The sequence below is a fragment of the Poromitra crassiceps genome (genome assembly GCF_964638095.1).
Source record: "Poromitra crassiceps genome assembly, chromosome: 29".
In the NCBI taxonomy this organism is placed as follows: Eukaryota; Metazoa; Chordata; class Actinopteri; order Beryciformes; family Melamphaidae; genus Poromitra; species Poromitra crassiceps.
The window spans coordinates 5,475,519-5,496,803 of NC_139641.1; the positions used below are offsets into that span (position 1 = coordinate 5,475,519).

The window sequence follows — 21,285 nt, forward strand, 5'->3', positions numbered from 1 at the left end:
TACCTATAATGCACTATGTCTCTGAAGGGGGGGTTAGGGGGGTGGCTGGACTGTGTCTGGGGGCCCCCGCACTGCCTAGGGTTCCCACAGTAAAACCTGCCCATTTCCACCACTGGTTTGAACTACTTTTTCTGCGTAGCTTGTAGTTTCATAAACTACATTTCTCCCAGGGTAGCTTTGCTGTAGTTTCAACTATTTCCATGGCGAAGTAGTTGGTAGCTACCTAAGCTATGCTTTCAAAGTAGATTCACACACACACACACACACAGGTAAAGGGGAGAGTTGTGGGTACCCATAGAACCCGTTCTCCTTCAGGTCTCTTGAGGTGACAGGTCAAGGGAGCCCTTTGAAGATGGCCATGTCAGTTTTTCCTTTTGCAAGCTGCGTTCTAAACCTTCAGTTTGAAATACCTACAGTTTGCAAGCTGTGTTCAAAGACCTTCCATTTAAAATACCTTCAGTTTGAAATACCTTCAGTTTGCAAGCTGCGTTCAAAGACCTTCAGATTGAAATACCTTCAGTTTGCAAGCTGTGTTCAAAGATCTTCCATTTAAAATACCTTCAGTTTGAAATACCTACAGTTTGCAAGCTGTGTTCAAAGACCTTCAGTTTGAAATACCTTCAGTTTGAAATACCTTCAGTATGAAATACCTGCTGAAAAGCTGTGTGATGAGAGGGTTCACATTTGCAAATTGCAAATGCTCCCGCCTCCCGGAGCATTTGAAGAGACAAACCATATTTGGAAATACAACTTGCTTCATCTTTGTGCTGAGGCTGGAACAGGTGAGTCAGAAGGGCAAGGTCCTCTGTAATGAGAGACAGCAGTAAAAGTGTGTCGCAGTTAGTTCAGACTGACTCCATTTTTAAGTGCAGAGCAGGAGGGACACGGCTGAAGCAGGGTGAGTATTATTACATTATTATTTTATTCAGGGATTCAAACTGGTCACCTTTAGTCATCTTTACAATCCCAAAATAGGACACTTAAGTGAATGGTTTTTGGGTGGTTTTGTGTGTCTGCCCTGGTATCTGTCACCTTTTTCTTTCATGTCCATGTTTGCACACCTGAAGTATCAGAGTCACTTGTAGTCCAGGCATTTTACGCAAATATGTGGGTCAACCTCACACTAATTGCAACAAAACCAAACTCAACTGATTTTGTATCCTCAATATGTCCTCAATGAAGGAAAAAAAGTGTTAAGGAAATGTATGAAGGGAAAGTTTTGAAAATGACCTAAATATGATGGTAGCCTATGGAAGCCTATGGAAGCCTTTTTTTTTTTTTATGTGCCATAAATCTCATCACTTATATCCTGTATGTGTTTTTTGCTTCAAGGAGAAAATAAAAAAAATAAAAATAAAAATAAAAATAAATAAAAAAACGTTTTTGGTAGCATCATATAGGTCATTTTCAAAAATTTCCCTTCATACATTTCCTTAACACTTTTTTTCCTTCATTGAGGACATATTGAGGATACAAAATCAGTTGAGTTTGGTTTTGTTGCAATTAGTGTGAGGTCAAGTGACATTTTTACTGGACTATTGTCTGCCGTTACTGATAGGAGGGCTAGCATTCACCTGTCCGTATTTCTCTCTCTGAAGTTACGTGAACACAAAAGATGTAATAGTGAGATAATGACAGTAAAACAGAGAGAAGCTGACGTGGGCCTGTACTTCACACAAGGCTGACATGATGCAGTTTATTATTAGTCTAATCCAGTTTTATTCCATCTTGAGCTGACGCTCTAGGAGGTGTGGCCATCTGTCAGTCACATGACTCCACATAAAGAGATAACATATATAGTTTAGTGACTTTCTGCAGGCAGCTCAGGCAGAGCAGGGTGGGAAAGTGACTGCTTCATATTAGGCCTACAGAGGGCCTACTGTAACTGTAGCCTACATGCATCGACTTGCCTCCCGCAGCAGACTGCTTGTGTTGTGACCAGTGGGCAAGGCAAGAGGTTTTCCCACGAGGGCCAGGAAGTAACTCTGAAAGTTGTAATTCCTCAAATGGCCACTTAAGCAGGGCTCAGGAGTCCCCTTGTTCCCGTTCACCCCCATGTTAAAATGCCTCTGTGTAACAGTGATTAAGCATTTTTACAGCCCGGTCCTTAACACGGTTTTGGTCTATATAGCCAATTCCACCTTTTCATAACTTTATGGGGTCATTTTTTATATAGCTCGCCTGTTGGGAGTAAAATAGATGATAGAAAAGGGGGTGATTGACAGGTCGCCTGTCCAGTGATCATGTGACAGGGTGGTTTCACTACTACGTTCCACTGGGGAGCACTCTGCCCAATCAACACACAGCATGGAGAGTTTACTTTTTTTTTTTTTATTAAAACCAATGAATAAAAAAATAAAATAAAAAAAAGGTTAAAAGAGTCCAGGCCTAGTCATTAAAATCGATCCAAGCATGAGGTGGAAGTCCTGGTCTTTAAAAGAGCCTTTGCTTGTGCTGAACCACCCAGCTCCGCCATTGGGGGGGGTCCATAGAGCCTGCATGTGCAAAAACACAAAATCAAAAGGTCCACCTATTGCCAACAGCACCAGCACATTCTGGAATCACATTTGAGGAGAGGTACTTATCTGAAAGAGGGGCGAGTTGCAACTTCACCCCTCTACTTTCCAACGACGCTTCCCTCTCTCTCTTCCAAGGCTTGGCGGAGAACAGCACATCGGCGAGACCGGCTAGCCTCACCCTACCTGTGGTTCTCAGTAGCCTTGGTGGGGCAACGTTAGGGCCTCCCCCCCCTCTCTCCCTCCCCCGTCAGTCCTCTACAGTGCACCCATAGGTACGCTGGGAGAGAGAGGGGCCCGAAGCCGCAACGGCTCAGTTGCCCACACCTTACCTTCACCACAGGCAGGGCTATCCTCTGCCCCCCTCTCCGCCGCTTCTCCTCCGTGTGCACTCTGCTGTGCTCTGGCCTTTTCCCCCTTTGTGACTTTTCAGCTCCACAGGCTTTTAAAGTCACCCTCCTCCACATGCAGCTCGCTGATTGGCTCCTCCAGCAGCTCCAGATTGACTGTTCCAGCTGCATTCAATTGGGTTAATTGCTCACTCATTCAGCAGGAGAGACATGGCAGAAACACAACATAAAACTACAAAATCCAAACAGCTCAAAACCAATAAAGACAAAATCCAACATGCAACTAAGACAAATAATTCAAATGAATGAAAACACATCTAATAAACAGGCAAAAAACAAACAAATCAAGATTAATTAAAGCAAACATATCAAATCAAATGAATTTAAATTTCTGCCATGTGACAATCGCGCAGCTTGCCGATCACGGACCAATAGCAGGCGTTGCTGCGGGTCTGGAAAACCCCCATCTAATGTGAGCTGCACAAGGTCTCAACCCATTCCCTGCCACTCTGCTGACGAAAAATCAAGATGGCGACGGCCACCACTTCAATTCAAAACGGGAGCCAAAAATGAATGGGATAGCTCTGCCCATATCTTTTAGGTCAGTGGTTGTGACCCGCCTCTCATCTCTGAGGGCGGGCTGATTTCTCAGGAACCTGCTCCACTGAAATCTGTGACCACTGTGTGTGGCCACAGAGGGGCACTGACGCACATGTTCTGCACATTTCAGCACCTGACAGTCCGACATTCAAAACGGGAGCCCAAAATGAATGGGATAGCTCTGCCCATATCTTTTAGGTCAGTGGTTGTGACCCGCCTCTCATCTCTGAGGGCGGGCTGATTTCTCAGGAACCTGCTCCACTGAAATCTGTGACCACTGTGTGTGGCCACAGAGGGGCGCTGACGCACATGTTCTGCACATTTCAGCACCTGACAGTCCGACATTCAAAACGGGAGCCCAAAATGAATGGGATAGCTCTGCCCATATCTTTTAGGTCAGTGGTTGTGACCCGCCTCTCATCTCTGAGGGCGGGCTGATTTCTCAGGAACCTGCTCCACTGAAATCTGTGACCACTGTGTGTGGCCACAGAGGGGCGCTGACGCACATGTTCTGCACATTTCAGCACCTGACAGACCGACATTCAAAACGGGAGCCCAAAATGAATGGGATAGCTCTGCCCATATCTTTTAGGTCAGTGGTTGTGACCCGCCTCTCATCTCTGAGGGCGGGCTGATTTCTCAGGAACCTGCTCCACTGAAATCTGTGACCACTGTGTGTGGCCACAGAGGGGCGCTGACGCACATGTTCTGCACATTTCAGCACCTGACAGTGTCCCCCGACACTACAGCCAGTTGACGATCTGCTTGAAAATTAATGCAATTTGTCTGTGTGTGTGTGTGTGTGTGTCTGTCTGTCTGTCTGTCTGTCTGTGTGTGTGTGTGTGTGTGTGTGTGTGTGTGTGTGTGTGTGTGTGTGTGTGTGTGTGTGTGTGTGTGTGTGTGTGTGTGTGTCACAAGAAATAGCACGGTGGACAGTAAGAGCGGTGCGGTGGTTGGTGGTCCTTCGTTTGCCTTCGATACTGGTGACCGGAGTTCAATTCCCAGCATTTCTAAAGGTCAAACGTGAGTCAGATAAAAACACACACATGACCAAACCATTTCCCTAACCTTAACCAAGTTGTTTTAATTGCATATATTTAACCATTAACCCCCCCGAGTATAACTGGTTTACCTCTGACTGACTGAACTGTAGGCTACAGGTGAGTAAGTAACTAAAGCTTACTTGTATAACACCTTTCACAGATACAAGATCACAAAGTCCAGAAGATGAGTAAGAAGGAGGAGGAAGAGGAGGGCAGAGCAGAGTCTCCAGTACCCAGCTGTCTGTCTATGAAGACTGACTGGTCTAAAGATGATCTTCTAGACTTCAGTAATGAACCTGGACCTTCAGACACAACGTAAGAGGACTGTTACACTGTAATGAGGAAATGTTATTTGATAAGCTACACTATTGTAGTGAAAACTACAGAGACCAGGAGGTCAGACCTGCCATCGTTTTGGCTGAACTCATGCACACAGAAGACATCTTGCTCCCTCAATTTATTGTTTTTCATTCCTACTAATTAATGTATGCACACCAAATAATGATGTTGCCTCAATTAAAACCTCACATCAATTATCCCAAAAAGCAGAGTCGTTGTGTTTGATCACCTCTGAAAACATGTTGCCTTTTCTTTTGATTTGCAGAGGTCAGCACCACAGGCAGAGAGCAGAGTCTCCAGTATCCAGCTATCTGTCTATGAAGACTGACTGGTCTAAAGATGATCTTCTAGACTTCAGTAATGAACCTGGACCTTCAGACACAAGGTAAGAGAACTGTTATCCCATAAGCCTACCTGATGGAATATGGTTCAATGAGATATATATTCATGAAATCAAGCTAGTAGTAAAGATATGAAGGGACACTGGAAAGAGAAAAATACAAGCTCATTGCTATTTGAGTAGAGGAAAAAGACTATTATTTCATTCACTAAGAATAAGAATAAGATAACAATAAAATGAGATACATTTAAATTATCTCTGTAGATTTGGATCAATTGAGCCACAAATAATTTCAAGATATATAAAACTAAATAAAATATAAGCCACAGTGGATGGAATTAAATATAACACAACTGACAATTGCAAACACAACAAGCATTTAATGTGTGATAAGCTGGAAACTGTTTGTCCCTATTAAACAAATATCAAAGCCTAAAACAGCTTATTAGTTACTTAAAACAATGCCTCCTTGGTCTCATCACATCATTATTAGCTCTCACATTTTGTTCACACAGTGTTAAGATACATTTATCAGTCAAATCCTACATACTGAGGTCATCATAGTTATAAACTTTGGGATCAATAGATATAACGAGAAACAGTCAATTAGAAAAGGGGAGGGGACTTAAATGGCACGGCCAATCAACCGGAAAGCCTCTCCTGAGTCAAACAAGTCATCACTCATGTGAATGTGAGTTTGGATCAACAGATACAGATGATGAAAACCAGCTTGGTAAAATGTGTAGAAATGTCTGCAACAGATGACAGACTGACCTGTTCTACCACTAGAACATAACCAGGCCAAGAAACATGAATGAAAAGTATGTACAATATGAAATTATAAATACATACAGTATAAAAACAAAGGAAAACATATCAACACTAGAGGGCACTCTGTAGAATGCATACCTCCACCAACCTTTCTACAGAGTTTTGTGATGTTACGTGAATCCATTTGAAATGTAGGTGCCTTTTTGTGTTGGCCACACCCCCTTTTTGCCAGTGGGCGTGCAAAGTACATGTACATGCATAACCTATGATAATAATCTAAACATAAGAAATAATCTAAATAATCGAAACAAATAAAATAGAAATCAACAAATGAAGACAATAGTAGAATATGAGAACAAAACATGAATTTGAAGTCATTAGAACTAATGATATGTATCAAACATTTGTGTTTCAAGTGGTCAGGACCACAGGCAGAGAGCAGAGTCTCCAGTACTCAGCTGTCTGTCTATGAAGAGTGACTGGTCTAAAGACAAACCTCCACACTTCAGTAATGAACCTGGACCTTCAGACACAAGGTAAGAGGACTGTTATACTGTAATGAGGAAATGTTATTTGATAACCTACACGATTGCACTGAAAACTACAGAGACAAGGAGTGACCATAGGGAAGAAAAACACGTTTTATGGAGGACAAGATATACAATATATTTCACTTCCTGGATGTAGGTCAGACCTGCCGTCAGTTTGGCTGGATTCATGTACACAGAAGACATTTTATTCCCTAAATATTTAGTTTTTCGTTCCTCCTAATTCATAATGTGTGCACACAAACTAATTATACAATTAAAACTTCACATCAATTATCCCAAAAACCAGAGTCGTTGTGTTTGATCACCTCTGAAAACATGTTGCCCTTTCTTTTGATTTACAGAGGTCAGTACCACAGGCAGAGAGCAGAGTCTCCAGTACCCAGCTGTCTGTCTATGAAGACTGACTGGTCTAAAGATCATCCTCCACACTTCAGTAATGAACCTGGACCTTCAGACACAAGGTAAGAGAACTGTTATCCCATAAGCCTACCTGATGGAATATGGTTCAATGAGATTGTATTCATGAAATCAAGTTAGTAGTAAAGATATGATGGAATACTGGAAAGAGAAAAATACAAGCTCATTGATATTTGAGTAGAAAAAAAGGCTATTATTTCATTCACTAAGAATAACAATAAGATAACAATAAAATGAGATAAGTTTAAATTATCTCTGTAGATTTGGATCAATTGAGCAACAAATAATTTCAAGATATATAAAACTAAATAAAATAGAAGCTACAGTGGGTGGAATTAAATATAACACAACTGACAATTGCAAACACAACAAGCATTTAATGTGTGATAAGCTGGAAACAGTTTGTCCCTATTAAACAAATATCAAAGCCTAAAACAGCTTATTAGTTACTTAAAACAATGCCTCCTTGGTCTCATCACATCATTATTAGCTCTCACATTTTTTCCACACAGTGTTAAGATACATTTATGAGTGAAATCCTACATACTGAGGTCATCATAGTTATAAACTTTGGGATCAATAGATATAACGAGAAACAGTCAATTAGGAAAGGGGGGGGGACTTAAACGACACGGTCAATCAACCGGAAAGCCTCTCCTGAGTCAAACAAGTCATCACTCATGTGAATGTGAGTTTGGATCAACACATACAGATGATGAAAACCAGCTGGTAAAATGTGTAGAAATGTCTGCAACAGATGACAGACTGACCTGTTCTACCACTAGAACATAACCAGGCCAAGAAACATGAATGAAAAGTATGTAATATGAAATTATAAATACATACAGTATGAAAACAAAGGAAAACATATAAACACTAGAGGGCACTCTGTAGAATGCATACCTCCGCCAACCTTTCTACAGAGTTTTGTGATGTTACGGGAATCCATTTGAAATGTAGGTGCCTTTTTGCGATTGGCCAAACCCCCTTTTTGCCAGTGGGCGTGCAAAGTACATGTACATGCATAATCTATGATAATAATCTAAACATAAGAAATAATTGAAATAATCGAAACAAATAAAATAGAAATCAACAAATGAAGACAATAGTAGAATATGAGAACAAAACATGAATTTGAAGTCACTAGAACTAATGATATGTATCAAACATTTGTGTTTCCAGAGGTCAGTACCACAGGCAGAGAGCAGAGTCTCCAGTATCCAGCTGTCTGTCTATGAAGAGTGACTGGTCTAAAGACAAACCTCCATGCTTCAGTAATGAACCTGGACCTTCAGACACAAGGTAAGAGGACTGTTATACTGTAATGAGGAAATGTTATTTGATAACCTACATGATTGCACTGAAAACTACAGAGACAAGGAGTGACCATAGGGGAAAAAAACACGTTTTATCGAGGACAAAATATACAGTATATTTCACTTCCTGGATGTAGGTCAGACCTGCCGTCAGTTTGGCTCGATTCATGCACACAGAAGACATTTTATTCCCTAAATATTTAGTTTTTCGTTCCTCCTAATTCATAATGTGTGCACACAAACTAATTATAGAATTAAAACTTCACATCAATTATCCCAAAAACCAGAGTCGTTGTGTTTGATCACCTCTGAAAACATGTTGCCTTTTCTTTTGATTTACAGAGGTCAGTACCACAGGCAGAGAGCAGAGTCTCCAGTACCCAGCTGTCTGTCTATGAAGACTGACTGGTCTAAAGGTCATCCTCCACTCTTCAGTAATGAACCTGGACCTTCAGACACAAGGTAAGAGGACTGTTATACTGTAATGAAGAAATGTTATTTGATAACCTACACGATTGCACTGAAAACTACAGAGACAAGGAGTGACCATAGGGAGAAAAAACATGTTTTATGGAGGACAAGGTATACAGTATATTTCACTTCCTGGATGTGGGTCAGACCTGCCGTCAGTTTGGCTGGATTTATGCACACAGAAGACATTTTATTCCATACATTTTTTGTTTTTCATTCCTCCTAATTCATAATGTGTGCACACAAACTAATTATACAATTGAAATAATCGAAACAAATAAAATAGAAATCAACAAATGAAGACAATAGTAGAATATGAGAACAAAACATGAATTTGAAGTCACTAGAACTAATGATATGTATCAAACATTTGTGTTTCCAGAGGTCAGTACCACAGGCAGAGAGCAGAGTCTCCAGTACCCAGCTGTCTGTCTATGAAGACTGACTGGTCTAAAGACAATTCTCCATGCTTCAGTAATGAACCTGGACCTTCAGACACAAGGTAAGAGGACTGTTATACTGTAATGAAGAAATGTTATTTGATCACCTACACGATTGCACTGAAAACTACAGAGACAAGGAGTGACCATAGGGAAGAAAAACACGTTTTATGGAGGACAAGATATACAGTATATTTCACTTCCTGGATGTAGGTCAGACCTGCCGTCAGTTTGGCTGGATTCATGCACACAGAAGACATTTTATTCCCTAAATATTTAGTTTTTCGTTCCTCCTAATTCATAATGTGTGCACACAAACTAATTATAGAATTAAAACTTCACATCAATTATCCCAAAAACCAGAGTCGTTGTGTTTGATCACCTCTGAAAACATGTTGCCTTTTCTTTTGATTTACAGAGGTCAGTACCACAGGCAGAGAGCAGAGTCTCCAGTACCCAGCTGTCTGTCTATGAAGACTGACTGGTCTAAAGACAATCCTCCATGGTTCAGTAATGAACCTGGACCTTCAGACACAAGGTAAGAGGACTGTTATACTGTAATGAAGAAATGTTATTTGATAACCTACACGATTGCACTGAAAACTACAGAGACAAGGAGTGACCATAGGGAAGAAAAACATGTTTTATGGAGGACAAGATATAGCCTACAGTATATTTCACTTCCTGGATGTAGGTCAGACCTGCCGTCAGTTTGGCTGGATTCATGCACACAGAAGACATTTTATTCCCTAAATATTTAGTTTTTCCTTCCTCCTAATTCATAATGTGTGCACACAAACTAATTATAGAATTAAAACTTCACATCAATTATCCCAAAAACCAGAGTCGTTGTGTTTGATCACCTCTGAAAACATGTTGCCTTTTCTTTTGATTTACAGAGGTCAGTACCACAGGCAGAGAGCAGAGTCTCCAGTACCCAGCTGTCTGTCTATGAAGACTGACTGGTCTAAAGACAATCCTCCACGCTTCAGTAATGAACCTGGACCTTCAGACACAAGGTAAGAGGACTGTTATACTGGGAGCCTACCTGATAAAAGTAAGCGAGTAAAGTGAGTAAGCTTGATGAAGGGAAAATATTCTGTTGTGTCATTTAGGATAGTTTCCTTCACTGTTGCATCACACTATGAGAGGACTGTGTTCATGAAGCAAATCTCTGCCCCAGTGTTTTCTTACATATTTTTTTAAATATTAAAAAATAATATGATGATGTTTGGAACTATGGCACTTGGCACTTTCATGTCTGTCTACTGTCTATTGTCTGAGCCTTTTTAAAATTGAGTGACTCTCCCTGCAACCAAATCTACCTATGGGTACACATAAAGTGACCTTGACTTTGACCTTGACTTAGAGATGGGACTGATCCAATGGTGTGCCGATACTGACGTAATTCACAAATCTGATATCAGACTGACGTTGTTGACCCTTAGTCCCGCCCCCCTCCCCGAGTTGCTCAAATTCCCTCATCCTGCTAGCCCCGCCTTAAAAGCCACAACAGCTCACTGCTGGCCACACGCATAAGACACGCCCACAGGAAATTGTTTAAACACCAAAACCTCCCATCATTGTTGAAAAGCCAATTTTCATTCATATGGTGTTTGTGTTTGACACTGTTTGTGTTTGACATGTAAACACAGACAGTGGTTGATACTGTAGATGTAATGTAATGGAACTCTGCCATCGTATCTACCCTAACTGCTGTGATCAATCTCTGTGCCCTGCTAAAGGTGCGTTCACACCGACCTATTAAAGTTTTTCGCTGGCGTCGAGTTTACATACAAAGTCAATGCAAACGAGCGATTGAGCGTATATTCGCCTGGGAGAAAAATCGCTGGGCGTCCGAGCGACAGAGAACAGAGCGATAGGGAGAAAATTTGCTCGTCGCTCGAGATGAAATATCCCAACTCGAGCGAAAATACGCTGGCATCTGTCGCTCGCACCTCAACGCTGATTGGCTGCCGTGTGAGAGCGAGTCAAGGATCACACTGGCTTGGAACAAACCGCTGGTTTATTGTGTGGCAACAAACCACATTGACAGGCTGACAGCTGACATGAAGTGAAGTCTGTCCTACCGGTATGGAGCTCGCATTAGGAGCACGCTGATAGGCTTTATCTTGTAAACAATGACGGTGGTTCGTAGTAGACAAATATCATGACATTGCGTAACGTTATATCCCCCACATGTCCGTCATTTCGTGTGCCTGTTGATGAGCGATTTAAACAGAGCGACAGAGCGATTCCAAAGGGTTGACTTGAGCGACAGAGCGAAAAATAAATATCTCGGTGTGAACACTATCTGTAGTCAGAGGTTATCAAGAATGGTACTTATTTATTTACTAATGACTGACAGACACTGTCTGTGTTCTGTAAGAAATGTGTTGTTACAGTGTTGATGTAATAGGACTGTGTGTTGTTTGTATTGAGCTGAACATTCATTAATGATAATTACATATGAAACAAACCAGAAAAACTGTTACAATGTTGCATTCATCCATGATCACCACAGTGACATTTATCCATGATGGGTATGCAATGTTGACTCCACTGATTAAACTACAACTATGACAACATATACATGTGAAAATAAGCTTTACATGTGATGGCAGCACCATGCTGTCTGAGCATCTATAAAGATAGTCTGGGCAAAATATTTTAATAGTTTTACAATTTGAACAAAAAATTGTTCAAACTTTTGTTCAATTTTGTTTGTTTGTTAGATCTTCATCTGATCAGGGATAATAAATTGCCTTTATCCCCACAGAATGAGGAAGAGGAGTCTAGGTGTTGTGAAGCAGCAGCTGTCCTGCTGTGCATTGTGTCATTGGGTCCTGAGGGATCCAGTCTCTACCAGCTGTGGACACAGGTTCTGCAGACAGTGCATCACCTCATACTGGGCCCAGTCCGGTTCATCAGGAGACTCTGCCTGTCCCCAGTGTGGAAAAAGGTCCAGAACAAGATCTGGACTGCAGACACCCAGTCAAACCAGCATAGCACAATGTAAGACTGGGGTTCTGTCTACTGTTGTCACCATTTCTAAAACCAGGAAACAACAGCATATCTGTTAAACACTTGTTTACTCTTTCTTCTCTTCCAGCGGACGGCGTTTTGCAGGAGGTTTTAGACGTTCATAAGATCAGTCTGATAATGAGATGTGACTTTGTGACAGAAGGAACAGAAGGAACAGATGAAGCAGGAATTGGAACTCCCCTCAATAGGATCTACACTGCACTCTACATCACAGTGGGACAGAGTGAAGAGGTTAATACCCAACATGAGGTGTGGCAGCTGGAGACAGCATCCAAGATGGAGACTCTCCATGACACTCCGATCAAGTGCCACGACATCTTTAACCCCTTACCTGATCAAGAGACACACATCAGAGTAGTTCTTACGAATGGTGTTGCTGGAATTGGAAAAACCTTCTCAGTGAAGAAGTTCACTCTGGACTGGGCAGAGGGCTTGGAAAATCAAGACGTCATTCTTGTGATTCTGCTTTCGTTCCGGGAGCTGAACTTGATCAGAGATGAGCGGTACAGTCTTCTCATGCTGCTCCATGTTTTCCATCCAACCTTACAGAGAGTCACAGCAGAGCAGCTCTCTGTCTGTAAAGTTGTGTTCATCTTTGATGGCCTGGATGAAAGCAGACTTCCATTGGATTTCCACAACAATGAGGTTGTGTCTGATGTCACACAGGTATCATCAGTAGATGTGCTGTTGACAAACCTCATCAAGGGGAATCTGCTTCCCTTGGCTCTCCTCTGGATAACTTCCAGACCTGCAGCAGCCAATCAGATCCCTCCTACATGTGTAGACAGGGTGACAGAAGTACGAGGCTTCACTGACCTCCAGAAGGAGGAGTACTTCAGGAAGAGATCCACTGATGAGGAACTGTCCAGCAGAATCATCTCACACATCAAGGCATCCAGGACCATCCACATCATGTGCCACATCCCAGTCTTCTGTTGGATCACTGGTACAGTTCTGGAGCACATGTTGACTACAGACCAGAGAGGAGAGCTGCCCAAGACCCTGACTGAGATGTACTCACACTTCCTGCTGGTCCAGACAGAGAGGAAGAAGCAGAAGTATGATGAGAGCCATGAGATGAGTCAACAGCAGCTGATGGAGACTGACAGGGAAGTTCTTCTGAAGCTGGGGAAGCTGGCGTTTGAAAATCTGGAGACGGGCAACCTCCTGTTCTACCAAGAAGACCTGGAGGAGTGTGGTCTTGATGTCAGAGAGGCTTTGGTGTTCTCAGGAGTGTGCACAGAGATCTTCAAACGAGAGTGTGTGCTCTTCCAGAAGACGGTCTACTGCTTTGTTCATCTGAGCATCCAGGAGTTTCTCGCTGCAGTCTACATGTTCCACTGTTACACAAACAGGGATAAGAATGTACTGAGCACATTCCTGGGAAAAGTCTGGGGTAGAAGTGATTACTCCTTGGATGTCTTCCTGAAGAAATCCATGCTCAAAGCCCTGAAGAGTACAAATGGCCACCTGGACCTCTTTGTCCGCTTCCTTCATGGCCTCTCACTCGAGTCCAGCCAGAGTCTCTTAGGAGGCCTACTAGGTCACACAGAGAGAAGTCCAGACAGCATCCAGAAAGCCATCAGCAACCTGAAGAAGATGAACACCTCCAATACGTCTCCAGACAGAAGCATCAACATCTTCCACTGTTTGATGGAGATGAATGACCACTCAATACATCAGCAGATCCAAGACTTCCTGAAGTCAGAGAACAAGTCAAAGAAGAAACTCTCTAAGACCCACTGCTCAGCTCTGGCGTACATGCTGCAGATGTCAGAGGAGGTTCTGGATGTGTTGGACCTGAAGGCCTACAACACATCAAACGAGGGACGAAGCAGACTGATCCCAGCTGTGAGGAACTGCAGAGAGGCTCGGTTAGTCCTGATCTGAATTCTAACATTATCTACAGTTTAGTTACCTTCACACCTGATGCCATATGAACTATAAAGATATATAGTTCCTCAAACAAACACTATAAAACTGCTGTTCTACAGAGCAGTGGTAACACAGTGTTGGGCGTAACACACAAAGTAATGTGCTATTAATTTTCCTGTAACAGAGTAAATAAAGTAAGTCATTACTGTTACGTGTCAGTAATCACATTACAGTTACCAGGTTGGTCATTACTTGTGTTTCACGGTTTAGTCTCTTTAACCTCTGTATTGGTGCAATGGCTCTGAAAGATTCTCGTCGTCTTCAAGTCATGTTGGAAATATTGTAATTACAGGAGAGCGCACATAAACGAGCCAACAAAGTTGGGAAATACATCACGGAAAGTCTTCGAGCTGTGAGGCGACAGCGTGTCCACAATTTAATCAGATCTAGGCAATGAATCCACACAAAAAAGTTTGACTCTACAGCAGCGATAGTGTGAGGCGTGCCTCCCTCTCAAATGTATTGCATTCCAGCTGTTTGACAGGGCAAAGGCATTTCCCCCCCACTTTAAATCTTTATTGTACACAGTTTGTAAACAGACTGCACGTGGAGTTGTCAGACAGCGGGGGAGGAAGTAACGTACTGGAGGCGAGTTCATTTTGTTTCCCATATGAATGATTACGTTCGGTCATGTGTGTCATCGACAGTGTTCGGCACGTTACTTTCAAAAAGTAAAATATTACATATTACTCGTTACTATTTTCAAAAGTAATATTATTACTTTACTTATTACTCCATGCCAAAAGTAATTCGTTACATACTCGTTATATTACTTTTCCGTTACATTCCACAAGGCAATAGGCCTTTTTCACTGCAGCGATTTTGTGTCTAAAAGGCAGGAGGTAACACAGGTGCACCAAGATGTTAATTAGGGCTTCCAACTTCCAGTCCATGTAGGTGTTCCAGTGTTGGAGCCCTAATTAGTTAGTTGGTTGCACCTGTGTATACTCTGTCTTCTAGACACAAATGGCCGTTGTGAAAAAGGCCCATAGCGTTTTTCTCATCAAAATGCAGACTTTGCGGTGCAAATGTGTGAACTAGGTCTATTATGTGCCGTTCCATTTAAACTAATGGCTTTGCCAGAGCACAGCTTCCTACAGAGATGCTTGATGAAGAGCACACCTGGCTCAAAGTGATGACAAGATGCAATCTTTTAAACAGCTTCTGTTTTATAGAATGCAGTATAATGCACTGCCAATGCAAACTCAATACGTATAGGCTACATCTTTGCGTAACAAGTTTGTGTCACAAATAACGTTAGCTCTGCAACATTAACATTAACCTGACAATAATAACAGCAATGTTTGAGGTCCACCAGCTTGTGAGTTTTTACGTTATCTCTGTATTTGAACAGTTTTCCGGTTTCTGTTGTGCTGTCCTCTCGTCTCGTAACGTTAACGTTAGGAAGTTTGAGCTCGTGTTTTTCACAGTGGAAAGAGTGTTAGTAGCCTACCTGTCCTGGACACCGTTTACATTTGACTTTGATGTTCGTGTCACCTTTCTTCTCGACAAAAACAAAGTCATGGGAATATATCCAGCCACGGATTTTCCTCCTTGGCTCAGCAGGGCAGAGAGGGTGCTCTGAATGTGCTCTGCGGTGACGTCACCTTGTTTTGGGAGCGTTAAAAGCCATGCTGCTTGTGATCAGTGAATGCCGACTGCGTGTTGTTTTGCAGCGCAGCGGCATCACAGAATGGACTCTACAAAAGATGTAACGAGTTGTTTTATCTTGAAGTAACGGTAATATTATTACTTATATTCTATTAGTAATTCGTTACACTACTCGTTACTTGGAAAAGTAATATTATTACAGTAACGAGTAACTAGTAACTCGTTACTTCCCAACACTGGTCATCAATAACATGTAATCATAATGGATTATTGGAACTTGACAAAGAATCTTTCTCACCCCATCTTGCTTGTCATCTCACGCGATGTAAGTTGCTTGTTTACAAGTTAACAGCTTTGTCAGTGCTACGTAACGTTACATTACCTCGTTGGCTTTGGTTGAATTTGGACAGAATTCGCAAAATAGCTTATCGCCTGAGTCATAAAAGTCATTAGAATACTGCTCTGCACTGAAGTCAGAGCTTAGTGCAGAATTTCTTCACTTTTTTGACGACGGTAAAGGGGGAGCAGCTGGACGCGTCGATATTGTTTGTGGTTTTGTGATGTAGCATGGAAGCGACGTACGGCTCGTAAACACACTGGAGCGACCCCCGGTAATGTTTCCTCACCACAAAACGTTCCATTCAGTGAACGCGGATTTCATATGGCTCTTGTGTTGCTTTGGTATGTCTTCTTCTGTGGCGTTTATGGCGTTCAAACAGCGTTTAGGTGCTTTATCGCTACCTTCTGGATTCGGCGTATTCTTCATGTAGCTGCACGCCCCGAACCCCTAATACATACATATATATATATATATATCTATATATATATATACTTTTTACAGAATTGCTTGTAATTGCATTTTGCTATGCTTTGCTTTGTGATATTACACATTCAGCACTTTTTGAAAATGTTCTAATTCTACAATACAATTTATTGTCACTTTTTCTCTAAATTATTACTATTATTGTTATTATTTGTATTAGAAGTAGTAGTATGCTGTGTCCCTTTTGATGTGGGCTTAGTCTCAGCTCTGCTTTCATAGAACTAATCTTACATTAAATCTGTGATCACAGACTTTCTGACTGTGGACTCTCAGAGACTCACTGTGAAGTCCTGGCATCAGCTCTGAAGTCCAACCCCTCCCATCTGAGACAGCTGGACATGAGTAACAACTACCTGCAAGATCCAGGTGTGAAGCTTCTGTCTGCTGGACTGGAGAGTCCACACTGTCGACAGGAGACTCTCAGGTAAGATTTGAATTGACAGTTTTTCTCAGTTGATTTGACACATTTCTCTGCTTTCAATACAGTGCCTCTCTATGCCTCTCTATGTTCTATACATATGTAGTTCTGTATGTTGTGTGAAATGTCACAGTTTTAATGTGTGAATTTCGTAAAAAGTACACGCAAGACTAGCTCCATAGGGTCCCATTATAAAGGTTAAAAAGTATAAACCTAACAGTACAAAAGATAAATTAAAGCTGAATTAAGGTGATAGAGTCCTAAAAGTGGTGACTGGTTAAGTGTGAGTGTTGAGCTTAAAGTATGAAGGAGTAGTTAGAGTTCAAAGAGGGCGTGGTTTCACCATGAACTGCTGTTTAAAATGAATGGCAGTTGCACCCGGAAATATAGCTAATCTGTTTGTTTACAAACATGATGATTCATCTATAAACAGCAATTAACCTCAAACCTCATGCTTTGATATCTTATTTAGTATTATCAGTGAAGATTAGGGCTGCACAATTAATCGTGTTTTCATCGTCATCGCAATATGAACATGCGCAATAAACACATCGCAAAGACTGCCTGAAACAAAAGTGGTTTTATTTACATGCGTCATGCATTCCCACTCAGCATGGGAATGCATCAATACAAACTCAATGCCTCGCCACACACACACACACACACACACACACACACACACACACACACACACACACACACACACACACACACACACACACACACACATTTGAAATATTTATTTATGTCCACATAAATACAAGTATGCAAAGGACATAAACAGTAATAGTGCAGTGAAATGCTGGGAGTCAGTCAGTTACATGAGCGCCCAGACGGCAAACACAATAATGCATACACATAAGAAACACACAGGATGATAACATGGCAGGTTGATATATACAGTTATACTGTAATGCAAGATAGCGCTCAGTATCCACTTCATCGGTACAAAAAGCAGCGCCTCCCCCACAGTGCAGACTGCCCCCCTTAGCCCCTCCTCCTCCACAGTGCAGACGGCCCCCCTCAGCCCCTCCTCCTCCACAGTGCAGACTGCCCCCCTCAGCTCCTCCTCCTCCACAGTGCAGACTGCCCCCCTCAGCTCCTCCTCCCCCACAGTGCAGACTGCCCCCCTCAGCTCCTCCTCCCCCACAGTGCAGACTGCCCCCCTCAGCCTCTCCTCCTCCACAGTGCAGACTGACCCCCTCAGCCCCCCCCCACAGTGCAGACTGCCCCTCTCAGCCCCTCCTCCTCCACAGTGCAGACTGCCCCATTCAGCCCCTCCTCCTCCACAGTGCAGACTGCCCCTCTTAGCTCCTCCTCCTCCACAGTGCAGACTGCCCCCTTCAGCCCCTCCTCCTCCACAGTGCAGACTGCCCCCCTCAGCTCCTCCTCCTCCACAGTGCAGACTGCCCCCTTCAGCCCCTCCTCCCCCACAGTGCAGACTGCCCCCCTCAGCCCCTCCTCCTCCACAGTGCAGACTGCCCCCTCAGCTCCTCCTCCTCCACAGTGCAGACTGCCCCCCCTCAGCTCCTCCTCCGCCACAGTGCAGACTGCCCCCCTCAGCCCCTCCTCCCCCACAGTGCAGACTGCCCCCCTCAGCTCCTCCTCCTCCACAGTGCAGACTGTCCCCCTCAGCTCCTCCCCCACAGTGCAGACTGCCCCCCTCAGCTCCTCCTCCTCCACAGTGCAGACTGCCCCCCTCATCCCCTCCTCCCCCACAGTGCAGACTGCCCCCTCAGCCCCTCCTCCTCCACAGTGCAGACTGCCCCCCTCAGCCTCTCCTCCCCCACAGAGAAAGAGAGGGAGGGACAGAAAGAGAGGGAGAGACAGAAAGAGGTGGAGAGAGAGAAAGAGAGGGATAGAGATGGAGGGAGAGAAAGAGAGGGAGAGAGAGAGACAAAGGGAGGGACAGAAAGAGAGGGACAGAAAGAGAGGGAGAGAGAAAGAGAGGGGGAGAGAGGGAGAGAGAAAGAGAAGGACAGAGAGAAAGAGAGGGAGGGTGAGAAAGAGAGAGGGAGAGAGAGAACGAGAGGGGGGGAGAGAGGGAGAGGACAGAGAGAGGGAGAGAGAGAACGAGAGGGGGGGGAGAGAGGGAGAGAGAGAGAAAGAGGTGGAGGGAGAGAAAGAGAGGGATGAAGAGAAAGAGGGGGAGAGAGAGAAAGAAAAGGAGAGAGAGAATGAGGTGGAGAGATAAAGAGAGGGAGGGAGAGAAAGAGAGGGAGCAGAGAAAGAGAGGGAGAGAGAGAAAGAGAGGGGGAAGAGGGAGAGAGAGAAAGAGAGGGGGGAGAGAGGGAGAGAGAGAAAGAGAAGGAGGGAAAGAAAGATAGGGAGAGGGAGGGAGAGAGAGAAATATAGGGAAAGACAGAAAGAGGGAGAGACAGAAAGAGGGAGAAGGAGAGAAACAGAGGGAGGGACAGAAGAGAGGGAGAGACAGAACGAGGTGGAGGGAGAGAAAGAAAAGGAGAGAGAGAATGAGGGGGAGAGAGAAAGAGAGGGGGAGAAAGAGGGAAAGAGAGAAAGAGAGGGAGGGAGAGAAAGAGAGGGAGAGAGAGAAGCAACAAGTGACAGAAAAAAGAAGTAGATGAGAGAGAGAAACAGTCTGTCGGCTGCAGAGACCCCATTTAAGTGTTTGTGTGTGTGTGTGTGTGTGTGTGTGTGTGTGTGTGTGTGTGTGTGTGTGTGTGTGTGTGTGTGTGTGTGTGTGTGTGTGTGTGCAGGCTGTCAGGCTGTCTGCTCTCAGAGGAAGGCTGTGCTTCTCTGGCCTCAGCTCTGAGCTCCAACCCCTCCCATCTGAGAGAGCTGGACCTGAACTACAATCATCCAGAAGCCTCAGTGAAGCTCTTCTCTGCTGGACTGAAGGATCCAACCTGGAGACTGGAGACTCTCAGGTATGAAGAGACAACATCTGCTAGAAGGCTGAGAGTCACACACATTTTCTCTGTCACACTGAGAAGATGAGGAATATGTTTCATGTTTAATGGAGGATATGAGTGGAAATCCTTCATATTGAAGCTTATTAAATGTCCATGTTTCCATCATTAAAGAGAATCTGTTGGTCTGACTTCTTCCCTGTTTATTCCTCCAGTGTGGAACATGCTGGAGTGCAGAGGTTGAAAAGCCGTAAAGTTGAAGCTGTGAGTAAATGTACTAAGTGTGTATTTTATTTAGTTTGATTCATAAAAACAAAGCAACACATTCAACTAGTGAGAAGGAAAGTGCATCTACAGCACAGTCTGTGACGTCCATTCATTCACATCCTGTGTCAGGAAGATGGCTGACATCATGTGACATCATCAAACTGCTGAGAAATGAACTGTCAATAAATCAACAAACAAACAAACAAACATGTTTATTAGATGAGAAGCTGCTGCTGTAACGAGTCTTGTTGTCTCATCAGATGCCTGTGATCTCACACTGGATCCAAACACAGCACACAGAAACCTCCTCCTGTCTGAAGACAACAGAAAGGTGACGAGTGTGAGAGAGAAGCAGCCATATCCTGATCACCCAGAGAGATTTGACAGCAGGCCTCAGCTGCTGTGTAGAGATGGTCTGACTGGTTGCTGTTATTGGGAGGTCGAGAGGAAAGAAGAGGTTTATATAGGAGTGACTTACAGAGGAATCAGCAGGAGAGGAGGGGGTGATGACTGTGTGCTTGGAGGGAATGAAAAGTCCTGGAGGCTGTACTGCTCTGATGATCATTACACTGCCTGGCACAATAACAGACCCACACACATACCTCTCTCCTCCTCCTCTCGCTCTAACAGAGTCGCAGTGTATCTTGACGGGCCTGCTGGCTCTCTGTCCTTCTACACAGTTTCCTCTGACACACTGACCCACCTCCACACTTTCCAGTCCAAATTCACTGAACCACTTTACCCTGGGTTCTATCTGTCTGATGGTGACTCATCAATGTCTCTGTGTCAGATAGAGTGAGACAGAAACACACTGTGACCAAACACAAACACCTAAAGTCACCATAGTGTTTGCATGCAAGTTCATTGCTCATGTGGTTGTGAACAGACATGATCTCTGTGTGTGTGTGTGTGTGTGTGTGTGTGTGTGTGTGTGTGTGTGTGTGTGTGTGTGTGTGTGTGTGTGTGTGTGTGTGTGTGTGTGTGTGTGTGTGTGTGTGTGCGCGTGCGTGCGTGCGTGAGAACAGTAACTGGACAGAGTTTTAACATCAAATACAACAAGAACAGACATTTTAGTCTGAAAATGATCAACATAAATGCAGAATGTTTGATGTGTATAGTTTGAAACAGAACTTGTTGACTTGAATATGTCATTATTGTTGTC

At 43.4% G+C, this 21,285-nt stretch overlaps 1 protein-coding gene across 1 annotated transcript; it reads left to right on the forward strand.

The window, feature by feature from the left end:
• Positions 1–859: 859 nt before the first annotated feature.
• On the forward strand, positions 860–20,922 carry LOC310800010 (protein NLRC3-like; the record flags this gene model as incomplete). The annotated part of the gene is made up of 11 exons (XM_083662609.1): positions 860–898; positions 4,670–4,824; positions 6,376–6,495; positions 8,110–8,229; positions 8,586–8,705; positions 11,934–12,148; positions 12,267–14,073; positions 16,819–16,992; positions 19,704–19,874; positions 20,072–20,120; positions 20,392–20,922. The coding sequence occupies exons 2-11, from the start codon at positions 4,694–4,696 to the stop codon at positions 20,920–20,922; spliced, it is 3,438 nt and encodes a 1,145-aa protein (XP_083518735.1). The 5' UTR covers positions 860–898; positions 4,670–4,693.
• Between the last annotated feature and the right edge of the window lie 363 nt (positions 20,923–21,285).